General features: G+C 49.0%; 1 protein-coding gene across 2 annotated transcripts in view; it reads left to right on the top strand.

Annotated features, from left to right (window-relative positions):
* IGFBP2 (insulin like growth factor binding protein 2) overlaps positions 1-10,221 on the top strand; it is a 56,146-nt gene extending 45,925 nt beyond the window's left edge. For both annotated transcript variants that reach the window (XM_071435185.1, XM_071435187.1), the window contains exons 2-4: positions 5,708-5,931; positions 7,322-7,462; positions 8,746-10,221. In XM_071435185.1, the coding sequence (XP_071291286.1) occupies positions 5,708-5,931; positions 7,322-7,462; positions 8,746-8,913 (533 nt within the window). In that variant the 3' untranslated portion in view covers positions 8,914-10,221. The remainder of the gene's footprint in view (positions 1-5,707; positions 5,932-7,321; positions 7,463-8,745) is intronic.
* Positions 10,222-13,095: the final 2,874 nt, after the last annotated feature.

Raw genomic sequence — 13,095 nt, 5'->3', positions numbered from 1 at the left:
GAAACCAAATGAACAGCTTAAACATGACATGTTCCCTGTGCAGAACTGGATGAGGCTAAGCAGAACAGGCTGCTGGCTGAGGAGAGGGGACAGCAAGCAATATGGGGGTGTCCCTGTACTTGAATCCAGAACGGGTCATGCACAGCTTTTCCCTCTTAGGTCTGTCAATGGCTGTTAAACCTAGTCTAGATGAAATAGCTTTGGTTTCTGAGCTGCTGATGGCCAGGAGGAGAGCAGAGCAAGAATTACTCTGTAATTGTCTTTTCTGCCCCTCCCCTGAGCATCCATGGTTGCCCTCTGTGAGAGATGCTGTTCCAGGGCAGGTGATGCTGCTTCTCTGATGTGTGCCCTCCCATTTCTCCCTCTCCTACACAATCCATTGCTTATGCTCTCTCTGTGGCATTTCCAGATGCACTTTTGTGCAAAGTGAAGAGTGAAACTTGAGTGGGTGCTTTGGTTTCATCTGCCTCTGGACAGCTGCATCCAGACTGACGTGATGATGATGGGGCCAGACCATGAACTGGTGCTCCCACATTTTCCCTCTGCTGCCAGCTGAGTGTGGATGGATGCTGTGCCACGGCTCAGTGCTTTACAGGTTGGCAGTGCTAATCAGCAAACCCTGGGTCCTTTTTGGGGGTAGGGTGTGGGCCAGAGGTCCTGGGCGTAGGTGTGGGCTTTGTTCTTGGCAGCTCCTGCTGTGAGGAAATCGCAATGCCAGTATAATCCTTGTTGGCAAAGTTTTTCTGAGGTTTCTCAGTTCCAAGTCATAACACACACACCAGAGCTGTTGCACCTTTGCCCAGGGCTCTTCTTGAAGTACTTTGCAGATTGATGAGGCAGAGGTCACTGGGGCTGTGGTTGGGGTTTGTCTGCTCCTTGCCTACTTTCCTACAAGTAATTCTTCCAGTGGGGCTGTTGTGCATATGAAAGGTCAGGCTTAAAGGCTCTGTCTGCTCTCAGGCTGCACAGGACAAGCACTGGCTTCTTGGCAGCCTGGGTCAGGCAGCTCTGCTCTTTAAAATAAAAAGTGTGGAAGCAATAAGGCATTTAAATTATGTTGAAGTGATAGAACTTGCAGACGCAAAAAGCTAAAAGATGCAAAAACCTCCCAAACCTAGATAAGACAGATTACACTTGCTCAGGGTGAAAAATCTCTTCATGGATGCTGCATTCCTGCAACCCCAAGTGTGCTCACTTTTGTACATGGTGCAGTGCCAGGCCAGGACTTGAGCTTCTGGATTTGCCCATATATTCCATGCATGACTTTGGGCAGCACTTTCAAATATTTCTGTGCCTTTTTCTTTTGTTTTTCTTTAACCCATGTGCAATTCAGGATGAACACCTTTCTGTCTTCAGGGTAATTAATGAACTGCAAAGCCCTTAGAGATCTCCAGAAGGAAAGTGCTGGCCAATGGAGGCTGTGATTGCTGTGGGAGGGAGATGTAAGCCCTGTCCAGCCCAGGACACAGCTGGGACCCCCAGATAGTGGGGTTTCAGGCAGGGTGTTGAAGGCTACTTGGGTGAAACTTTCTGTGGGTCTGGGACCTTAATCAGCATTTAAACACTGTACAAACACCCTGGGCAGATAAGCAAATGCACGTGAAACCCGCTGGGCAAGCTGTTGATGAAGGAAAGCAAGTGCAGAGAGAGCAGGAGCGGCACTGGCGAGGGCGGCTGCGGTCCTTGGCATGGTGTGTGCTCCCCGTGATAGAGCCTGGCTCTCCTGTGCTAAGTGAGTGCTACTGGCTCCATCCTGTTCTGCTGCCCAGATACGCTTCAGGGCTCTTCAAAGGGATAAAAATATATTTTTAACCTGAGGCAGCTGCCTTTTTTTGTGTGGTATATTTTTTTCTCATAGCTCTGGAAGTGACAGGTTGTTTTTCAGCCCCTCTGTTTCTCAGCTGTCTCGGCAAAGGTGCCTAGAGGTCTCAAACCAGATTCCCGAAAATTTTAGCACTGGAAATTGGTAGTTGCTTTTGAGAATGTTGGCGAGACGGTGCAGCTCTCTACAGACGTCAACTGATGGCCATTTGAACAGGCTTTTTCCTCAGCCAAGTCCTCGCCCCATTGAAGCAAATGGGAATTTTCCTTGAAAAAGGCCATAAAGAAATCGTTTTCTTGGCAAGTAAAGAGGTGTTTCATGGACTCTGCATCAGCATTCAGGAGAACTTCAGCTATCTGCTTAGATTCCTGCCACATTTGTCCCACCCTGCACAAAGCTCTCTACCTTTTGATCTGAAATAACACAGGAGATGTTTTCCACATGCCCTAAGAAAGAACTATAAAACAATTGTTTTGGAGTTTGGCACCACTCCCTTACAGATATATTTAGTGTTAATTGAAATTGGTCAGCAAAAGGGCGTTGGTCAGGATGACAGACAGATTAGGGCTCTGTGTCTTGAGGCTATTACATACCTGCCCATCCCGTGCTAGTAGGGGCAGTAGGTGCCTTCATTAGTTCACGGATTGTAATAAACAAGCATGACTTGCAGCTTTTGGGTAACATTAGAAAACTTTATCTGGTTGTAAGAGAGGTTATTTAGCTTGTGTCATGCTCTGTGCTGTCTTGACCTCGAGTCTTTATCTCCACTCTTCTTGTTGCTCCCCAGCCCTTTTGCTCTTTCAAATGTGGTCCATCACACCTGATGCTCAGCCCACTCCTGTGCATGCAGCTTGTCCTGAAAGAAATGCTAGTGCTCTGCACATGGGGCCAAACTCTTCTGTCTCATCTCCCTTCTCCTGTGATGAAGCCACCTCTGGAAGCTCCAAGTCAGGATAGTTTCTCTTAAGAGCAGCACAGTTTTGGGAGAGGGAAAAGCTGCGATGGGGCTCTGCCATCAGCCCCAGGTGGACCAATCCAGCTTGGCAGCAGGGTCAAAGGCATGGCTCACCGTAGCTGACTTGGCCTTAGAGAGGAGAGCTTACAGTCAATAGCAGCTAGACCTTCCTGGCTGCTGATCCAGTCTTGCTCCTGTGATGGTGTCTTGGGAGCCAAGACCAATCTCTCCTGTCCCTGGGTGTGTTCACGCACATTGACTTGCACACTCCACTCCCATCAGTGGTTTTCTTTGGGCTGATACTTGTTAGCATTGGAAAGTGAGAAAAATGAACAAAAATATTATCAGAAGCAGGTTTTGTGAATGAATCAGCCGACAAGAGGCTTACCAGCTTGCCTGCATTTACTAGCACAGTGCTTATTTGGGCAGATGTCTATATATTTTAGTTGGAGGCAAGAAGGAGTGAGAATGGATGGGGGAAGACATCACTTCCAGTTTGCTGCTTTTCTGTTAGTTTGTACCATCTTTTTCTGAATGAAGCAGAGGACTGCAGTGTGTCTGAGAATCTGCCCTGCTGCTGCCTTTGTTCTGCTGTTGTTGACAACGTGGGGGGCACCAAGGAGAGGAGCACAAAAGAGGTCAAAAGGCTAAAACTCTCCTAAGCCAGCCTTGCCTCTCCAACCTTGCCCATCTCTTCATGGTGCTTTTTTAGTTGATTCTCTCTAAAGGCGGCCTCATGGCCTTCTCTCTTCTCACTATGTGTTTCTAATTAATGGGGAGACTGGTGTATAAACAGAATATTCCTGCTCAAAATACTGCTTGTCTGACTCCTAGGATGATGGCCAGATGGCAATCACCAGACAGCAGCCTAGACTTTGAGCTTGCCCATCTGGCTATCAAACCTGGTCTCAATTCTCATCTGGAACCAGAACTGAGGAAAGTAATGGGCTTTGCCAGATTGGTTTTGCCCCATGATTGCTTTTCAGTTGCTACCTAAGCAGCTCGAAACCTGCAGACCAAATGCATTTAGTATTTCTGGAAATCATGAAGAAGTTCAAAAAGATACTGGACAAATCCACTGAGGGCTGAGTCTTTTGGTGACTTTTCAATCCTGTGGATCAGATGCAGTCTTCAGCCATAAAAGTGCTCTTACTGCTGGTCTGCAGCACAGACTGGGAATGGTCCTTCTGCTCCCAAGCAGCTGCTGATGGTCTCTCATGAATGGCATGCTGGGCTGGATGGCTCCTTGATCCAGCCCACCTGGGCCATCCTGTCATCAGGCAGCTGCATGTTTGCTGAGTGAATTCAGATGAAACTCTTCTTGCAGTTTCTTCTTTGTGAGCTTGGAGTTGTAATATCTGAAAAGAGCTTAGAAAGCTGTGGTAGAAATAAAACGCTTTCTATTATAATTTTTCACTCTGTCATGACAGTAGGGCTAAACAACATCATGCAGATTCTGAAAAAAGGAACTGTTAACATCTGTAAATGCTCTGTATGCTTGGTCCTCTGAGAAGCAGGAGAGATCTATAAATTAAGCACTGTTATGTGAGCTAAAGCATTGCTTGCCCTGCATCATGCACAGTTTGATATGATTTCTTTACATCTAGATAAGTGCCTGAGTTCCATAATGCTGGAAAGCTGAAATTGGAAGGGCCAGAGAGAGTTCTGATGCTGGGAATTTGGGTGCTACAGTTCTTCCTTGGCAATACTGAAAGACACTTCCTGTTTGTCACCATCACCAGAACAGCCTGGTCTGTCCCCTGGTATAGTACCTATGGAGCTGCTGGAGAGATTTTGTGTACAGAGATGCATGCAGAGACATAAAAAGCCTGGCCTGGGTTATTGCACTGGGAAGTGATGTGCATATGTGGGTTCAATCCTAATTTGGGCTGGAAGGGACCTCTGGAGGTCTTGCTTCAAGTCCCAGCTTAATTCAGGCTCAGCTTCAGTATTATATTTAACTATAGTGTTAGATTGTGCTTTCTCAGCCAGATCAGAGCAGGCAAAAAGGAGTGATCAGCTGCCACCTCCTAGGTGTTTGAAGCAAACAGGAGGAATTGAGATCTCTCCTCATTGCCACTGCAAAGTCCAAAGAGACTGGTGGCTGCAGTATTGTGACCATCATGTCCTGATGTGGCAAGGTTTGCTCTCACAAATTCCTGGTGAATTGGGAAAATGCATAAAGCACAGAGCAGAGGAGATGGAAAAAGTCCAGAAATCCCCAGATTTCCCATTTCCCAGATTGAAATGCTGAACTAGCTGGGATCTTGTGGTGTTCAGCAGTGGCAGAGTTGTGACTGTTCCACTGTCAGCAAATGCAGTAATAGGTAGAAGCTAAATGAGCAACACAGTATATGAGAGACAATGGGAAAGATGGTATGGCAAGGATGTTGATCTCTGAAATGGCAGGATCTCCAGAGGATGTTAGGGTGGCCACATGGCCTCGGTACAGAGGTGAGGTATTTTTGAAAGCAGAGCTGAGAATTTATTTTAGCACATGAATGTTGAGTAAGTATTCCTGGAGATACTCTGGGGGATGACAGATGGACTCAAGGTATTGTTACTAATCACTGTGGTTTTAAGTGTTGGAGCTGAAGTACACTTGGCATCTCTAATCCAACTGGACTTCTGATGGGAAAATTGCATTCTTGGGAAGTAATTTAGAAGGTCACAGAAAAGCCAGAAAGAACTTCTCCAGCAGCGATTTCCCCTGCTCTCTAAACTGTCTTTTAGAGTGGGAATAACTCCAGAATGAAAGAATCTATTCTCACCTTCCAGATGAAAGGGATAATGCAATTTAAAATTTTTGCATGCAAAGATTTTATGGCTTGGTAACCAGCCACATCTGAAAATGATCCAGGGCAGGATGAACATGTGAGGCAGCGCCTGACTGAGCTGGACACTTTCCTTGTCTGCCCCGTCTCCTGCAGATAATGGTGATGACCGCTCTGAGAGCATTCTCGCTGAGAACCATGTGGATGGCACCATGGGGATCCTGAGTGGAGCTGGAGGGAGGAAGCCCATGAAGACGGGCATGAAGGAGCTGGCAGTGATGAGGGAGAAGGTGAACGAGCAGCAGCGGCAGATGGGCAAAGTCAGCAAGGCCCATCACAACCACGAGGACTCCAAAAAGTCACGGCTGTCGACGGGCAGGGTGAGAGGGCAGGGCTGTGGGGAGCTAAGGCGGGCGGCTGTGGGCTCACTGGGAAATGCTGAATGCAAATCCTAAGTGAAATCTGCAATAAACTGTCTTAAAAACAGAAAAAATTAATTGAAGGAAAAAAGTGGGGAGAAGCAAACATTTTTGGCCTGATGCTGGGGCTGAATACACCATCTGATGAACTTCGATATGCTGGTCAGGAGGCATTATTTTCATTGCAGGTTCACCTCTGGAAGGGGGGCTTCTGCTGGCTCAACACTCACCTCTGCAGGAGTACAGGCATGCCTTTTGCCCATGGACTGGCTTTCTCACACCTTTTTTTCCTAATCAGGCATGGCCAAAGGGGAGTTGAGGGGCCAGAAGCAGGGCTATCTGCCTGCTGCAGGGCAGCCCCAGTTCAGGTTAAAGGAGGCCACAAGCCCCGAGGATGACCTGTGTGGCTGTCCCGTAGCAGGGAGGGTGCTCTAAGACCTCCCAGTCTACTTGCCTGTCCCTGTCTGTTATCCAGTTCTTGGCCGTGGCTTCCCTCTAGTGGGAAGCTTGATCAAGGCAACTAGATGGGATGGGAATGGGGATGGAGATTGAAACCCACCCCAAAGGATCCACGATATACATCCCTGTAAACATACAGAATATTAATATGTGGGGAGCACAGGGACAGAAAGGAGCTTTAAAAGAGTCCTCATGCCTTCCAAAGACTTGGCAAAACAGAAGTTCAAAATAAAAAGCAGGCACCATCAGCTTTGAAAGCTCACACACTACTGCTGCTTCTTTGCAAAAAAAAACCCTCACCCACTGCAAAAGCAGAAAGGTGTGGACTTAGTTTGCCTCACATCAGAAATATTTCAACCACACTGCCTTGGGTGGAAGCCCTGTCTGGGAGCTGTGGAGCAAGCAGGATGCCTCCAGAGGCTGGCTTGGGGTACTCCCATTCCCAGGTCTTCCTCTCCACTCTCATGGAGTCTCACATGCTTTTGAGTTGTACTTCTGGGCCAAAACTGCATCACAGGTGTGTGCTCTGGGCTATGCTTATGGAAACCCTCCTGATCTGTCCAGACTAGCCCTGCTTCATGTCACTTGCCACCACCAGTGGGAGCCATGGTAGCCTCTCTGAGGTTTCTCCTCTGTATCCACGACTTGGGACCTGGTATTATGTTGGCTCTTGGCCATGTCAGGTACATGGGAGACTTGCATGTCTATGCACAACTCTGATTTTGGATGCCTGGAGGTGAACTCTGGAGCAGGACCTAGGGGCAAACCTGTGTATTTAGGGATGCACATATGTTCATCCCTACTGGTGTTACCATTGTCCACAGTGTTGATGCTGAATGGTACCATTGTCCTGATAATACATTTTTTTTTCTGTTTTCTGGGCTGTTTTCAGACCCCTTGTCAGCAGGAGCTGGATCAGGTCCTGGAACGCATCTCCACCATGCGGCTGCCAGATGAGCGAGGGCCCCTGGAGCACCTCTACTCCCTTCACATCCCCAACTGTGACAAGCATGGCTTGTACAATCTCAAACAGGTAAGAGGGGAGAGTGGGGGCTCTGGGGCTGTCTGTGCTTCCAGCAGCAGCCTTTGGCTCACTGTCTGCCCCACCATGTGCAGACACAGAACGTGCATAGTTCAGGGCTGGGCTGATACCCTGTGCGTGATATGAGGTGTGGGGTAAATAGAAAACGCTGCACATGGCATGGACAGGTTTACTTACACCCCTGTACATCTGCAGCCACTAGTTTGCAAGTGGAGATGAAATCCACATCCACACATGACTCTGGGCAATCCAGAGATGGAGAATCAGTTTAGTTTTCCCCACAAGAGCTGCTTATCTGTCCAGGTCTATTTTCTTGAACTTTGAGCCACATCTTGTTCTGTCTGGGCCTTGCTGCAGGAGAAAAGCAGAGAGGGACTGAATACTGACCAGTCTTGCAGACAAACCAGAAGGCACTTCTGGGAGTCAGGAGGGTTTCTAGTGTACTGGTTTTCCTCCACAAGTCAAGGCTGGTCCCTCAGCTCCAGGAGGGATTCCTTCCAGGCAGGGTGAGGGTTGGAGTGCAGCATGCTTCTGAAGGTATTTATGGGACCCACAAGAACTGAGAAAGCTTGTGTGTCTGAATTCTGACTTTCTGGTTTCATTCATGCAAAACCACCAGGTGTCAGTGGCTGAGGAACAGGAAAAAACTGATGGGAAAACCAAGCAGGAACAACAGCTGGTGCATGGTTGACTGAAGTTATCTATGAATAGTACCTGGATATGAGGATTCCTTATAGCTGAGCCTTTGGAGGGGACCCATGCTGTTTTCATGGCTAGGCCTTTTACTCAGGGCTACTTCTGCCCCTTCATCAGAATTTTAATTTAATTAAATTAAAAAAAAAAAACAACAAAACAAACAGTCTTGCAGGTGAGAAGAATCTTATACAGCTCCTCTGTCAGTCTGTCTCATCCCTCTTTCCCAAGGTATCTTTGTCTCTTTGGATGCTTTCATCCACAGTTGGCAAAGGGTGATGCATTTCAGGAACACTTGTCCTTCTGGTTCATTAGAATTGGCTTCTAGGTCCCTGGCACAGCCCCTGGGGAAAGAGGTTCAGCCCTCACCCTGGACTGCTGGAGTAACACTGCTGGTGCAGCACAGGCCCTGGGGGGTTTGAGTACAGCATCCCGTGGATTTTGCCTGAATGTAAACTAGTGCCAGATCACCAGAGAAACGCCAGCTCTGCCAGTGCTAGAGCTTTGGACTGGTGACCTGGGAAGTGGTTTGTTCTGTCCTTCTCTTGACTCTGACACGTGTCCTGTCCCTCTCCATGCAGTGCAAGATGTCGGTGAATGGGCAGCGTGGCGAGTGCTGGTGCGTGGACCCCATCCATGGGAAGGTGATCCAGGGTGCACCCACCATCCGCGGGGACCCCGAGTGCCACCTCTTCTACACAGCCCATGAGCAGGAGGACCGGGGAGCGCACGCCCTGCGGAGCCAGTAGACAGATGTGATCTTGCTGGCTGGAGGTGGCTCACTGTGGCCCCAGTGCTGGATTTTAAATGGGTTTCAGCGTGTCTCTTTAGGCTCTGGAAGAGACTGGGTGCTGCCCTCCTTCCTCAGCTGCCTGGTTCCTGGGGAGGGGAGGGATAAGGGGAGGGGAAGTTGGTGGGGGGTTTGCAAGAAGGGACTGCTTTCTTAGTCTTTCACCCAACATAAACCAGAGAACTGGTCTTTTTTGCTCCTCGCCCTGCAGCCCTGCCCTCCCTGCTGCTTTGTGGCATCTTTCTGCACCCTCCAGCACAGAGTGCCATGTGTTCCCTGACCCCTCCCTGGGGAAAAAACCCCTTGCTATGAGTGGGAGAGGGTAAAAAAACGAAAGAGCCCAGCCTTTTCCCTTCTTTTTCTCTCTTCCCCAAGACCAAAGACTGTAAATACTGTCACCTGCCTCTTGTGTCCTGCCAGTCAGTCTCTTGTGCCCCAGCCCAGCCAACAGTCCTGGCATGGGATGTGGTGTGGGAGGGAGGAAAGGAAGAAAGACCCTGGATTCCCAGCTTGAACATATCACCATAGTTGGGATGTGTTACCCAAGGAAGCAGCAGTGAGGGAAAGGGCTAAAGATGAGACAAGTGCCACCTTGTCCCCTAACAACACTCTTGGGTGCTTCCTTTGCTTGTGCTGGGGCACAGACAACTCCACAGGGGCCCAGCTTCAGCCACTGGTGTGGGAGCACGGGGCCTTTGGGTGATAGCAAAGCTAAATGCTTGTTTTTCCAAGGGATTTGAAGGGCTTTTGCACAGTATTTCTTAGGATCAGCTTATGCCGAGGGAGCTAAAATGAACTTGCCGAGGCTGGGTGGAAGGATGCGTTTGTAGATTTAGGATAACAAGCCAGGGAATGTCTCTCTTTCTGTCATTCATTTTTTCTTTATTTCTAGATAGGAAAAAACAAAACATCTAAAACCTGCGTTCCCAAGCAGCTGCCCTTCTCCCTCCAGTTTTGCTTGGGACTGAAGTGAGCATCTGTTATTCAGCACATAACTTTTTCTTTTTGTAAGTAAATTACAATATATATCTTGCTTTGTAAAGACCCTCACTCACACACACACACATACAAACACACACAGACACACACACACTCACACACATTTGTATAGATGAAATCAAAGTGATTCCAGGTGCTCTGAAAGGTTTTGTGCTGGACATGCTGGGGATACTGGGGAGAGATGTGTCTCTGCTGTTAATTCACCTGTTGATTTCTTTCTGTACAGAACACACTGATGCTGAGAATAAATAACTTCCCTATTGCCTAAGCAAGGAGATTTTTATTATTTTCTTCCTTTTTTTCTTTTTTTTTTTCTTTTTTTTTTTTTTTAATATGGATGTCCTTGATAGAGCAATCGCAAAAACCCTCTCCCTGGAGTAAATGTCTTGGGCTTTTCTTAAATGGTTTGTTGTTTCTTGGACCCACATTTCAGATCTAAAGTGTGAAGGGCACAGGTGGGCTTTGTTAAATTAGGACTCTTGTGCCTTTGCAAGGGTTTGGACATGGCAGTGGAGGAGACTGGGGCAGAACCCCCTTTGGAAAGTTGGGGATGGGCATATGTGGATATGTATGAATGGGAGCAAATGAAAGAAGAAAACACACCTCTGTGCAAAACCAAGTGACTGTAAAAATGATGCTGTTTTCTGTTAACATCTGAGGGTGTTCTGCTTTTTCATATAAAACTTGCACATGCTGGCTCTCATCTGCAGTTTGTACTTTGTTTTGTTTAGGAATAGGGAAGTTTTCTTATTTGTTTGCCTTCTTCCCTTTTAAGAAAGCCAAGCTACATAAAGTTGAAATAAATTAAATAGAATACCAGAAAACTGTTGTCTTTCTCCTCCACACTGCTCACAGGGCCTTTCTTTGCCTGATGCATCACATGCAGATTTGTCCCTGTTCATCCTTTGGCCATGGCCAACAGGCAGTAACAGGAGCTGAGCTTTTCATTGTTACTGGCCCTGGTTATGTGGGCAGTGAGGAGCTGATGTCACTCCTCCTTTGCCTGGCTATATTCCTGCTATACACATGGTTCCTTGTGAATCTGTTGGGAAGTGCAGGGAGGTACAGGCTCTGTGTGTTACCAGAACTCCTCCACTCATGCAGCTGTGGAGAGAGGTCCTGCACCTTCTCCCAAGGTGAAAAGTGATGCCAAAGGGAGTGTGACAGCAGAGCTTGGTGTTTGGGCATCACAGAGAGGCAAATAATAATAAAAAATAAATTTAAAAAATCCCCCACACTACATTCAATTAAAATTGAGAGAGGCTCTTTGCTGGCTCTAACATCCTGCATCCAGCTGACTGTTGTTTTCCCTTTGGACTCCCCAAAGGGAGGCAGCACCACTGGGCTTCTTCCCCTTCTGTTTTCTTCTACCCCCTGCCATGAGTTTCAGACTTACACATGCTGAGGGGCTTGCCAGTGCTGAGGAGCACCAGGAAACTCAATGGGGGCAGGAGGCAGTGAGTGAAGGGGGCTGCAGGGGAAGGGAAAGAGGACTGACATGATGAGGGGTGGGATGTAGACTGAAGAACATGGGAAAAGTATCAAAATTACTGTCCTGTTCAGTGCCTCTTGGGTGAGCTGGAGGTGGCTCAGGTGATGCCATGGGGGGAATGTTGAGTAGCAGGGTAGGACACAGGGGTGCTCCAAGCCAGGTGCTGCCCAAAGAGGGCTGGAGGTGACAAAGGTGCCCAGAGCCTAGCAGTGCCTGGGGCCACCCTCCCGTTCAGGGGCTGGAGGGGAACAAACACGAGCTGTGTGTGACAGCGTGTGACACCTTTCACTAGACCAGGCCGCTCCAGGCCCCAGCCAACCTGGCCTTGAACACTCCCACAGCTGGGGTATCCACAACTTCTCTGCTCAACCTGTTCCAGTGCCTCATCATCCTCACAGCGAAGAATTTCTAACTAGTATTTTCAGTATAAAACCTTGTACAATAGTACAATATAAACAATGATATTTAATATAAAGAACATCCTTAGCGTAAAACTGTATGTTGCATAGCTGTAGCTACTTATACGCGTGCATACAGCTCCACCTGTCCTTAGGGATGTGATTTATCAGCCCGTAGTTGAAGGCAGCGATAACTTTTTGCACGGAAAGCTCCATTTCAGGGCCTCTGCGGCTGCAAGCGGCAGCAGCGCGGCCCGGCCGACCGGGCCCTGAGGGTAACGCGGGTGGGGCGTGGCGCCGCCTGGTGGCGGCTGCGGCGCCGCGTGGCTCCGGCCCCCGGTGCTGCCTGAGGGGGTCGGGCCCGGCCGTGTGGGGTGTCCGGGGGGACGGGGTGTCCATCGGGGACAGGGTGTCCGTCAGGGACAGGGTGGCTGTGCCAGCTCCATGTGCTGCAAGATGGCTGCGGGATGCATTGTTAGTGCAGCCCTGGCAGCCCACGGTCCTCAGTGCAGGGGCAAAGGGGATGATTTCGCCTCCCGCCCCGCTCTGGGCGCACGGCGGGGGGGGGCTGGCAGGTGAATGGAAGGGAAGAAGGGCACAGGAGGAAGGAATTCGTGGGGAGTGGGAGAATGAAGGGTGATGGCTGCCTGGGCGGTGGGGCAGGGTCAGATCCAGCACCGGGGAGGGCAGCGGGATGAGCCACCAAGAGCTACCGCAGAGTGTTTGAGAACACGGCCTGGCTGGGCTGAGCAGCTCCAGGGATGTTCCTGCCGCTGGGACACTGGGGCAAATCTTCCAGCGGCCCCAAGAGTTCTGAGACTCAAAGAGCATGTCTGCTCCCAAGCTGTGGAGCTCAGTTTGAGACAGCATTTAGGGGCTTAACGTCACTAGTTGCTAGGTACTTTGCCTTGGTAAACTGGTTGAATATGTGTGCTGTGCCCCACTGCCACATCCATGCAAAGAAAATTCTAAAAAAACCCCAAAAGATAAAAAATTGTAGCTCTGCTTGCAGGAAGCTGTAAAGTTAAGCTTGCAATTTTTACTAGTCACCTAGCAGATTGTTCTAGTATCAAAAGCTCCCCTGAAGCATTGCCACCATTTTACCCCATGCCCAGTACCTCCCTGAGCACCCTTGTGGAGCTGGCTGAGCCCCCCAAGAGACCCAACACAGGTGGCCATGGGATGCTCGGGGCTGGAGCAGCTCACTGGCAGGCCCTGGCACACAGATGCTCCACGAGGGTCAGGCACGAGC

Source organism: Agelaius tricolor, unplaced genomic scaffold (assembly GCF_023055355.1).
Source record: "Agelaius tricolor isolate 1412-34295 unplaced genomic scaffold, bAgeTri1.0.p SCAF_10, whole genome shotgun sequence".
NCBI lineage: Eukaryota > Metazoa > Chordata > Aves > Passeriformes > Icteridae > Agelaius > Agelaius tricolor.
Note: the sequence above shows the minus strand (reverse complement) of the source record. Positions and strands in the feature narration are given on the sequence as shown.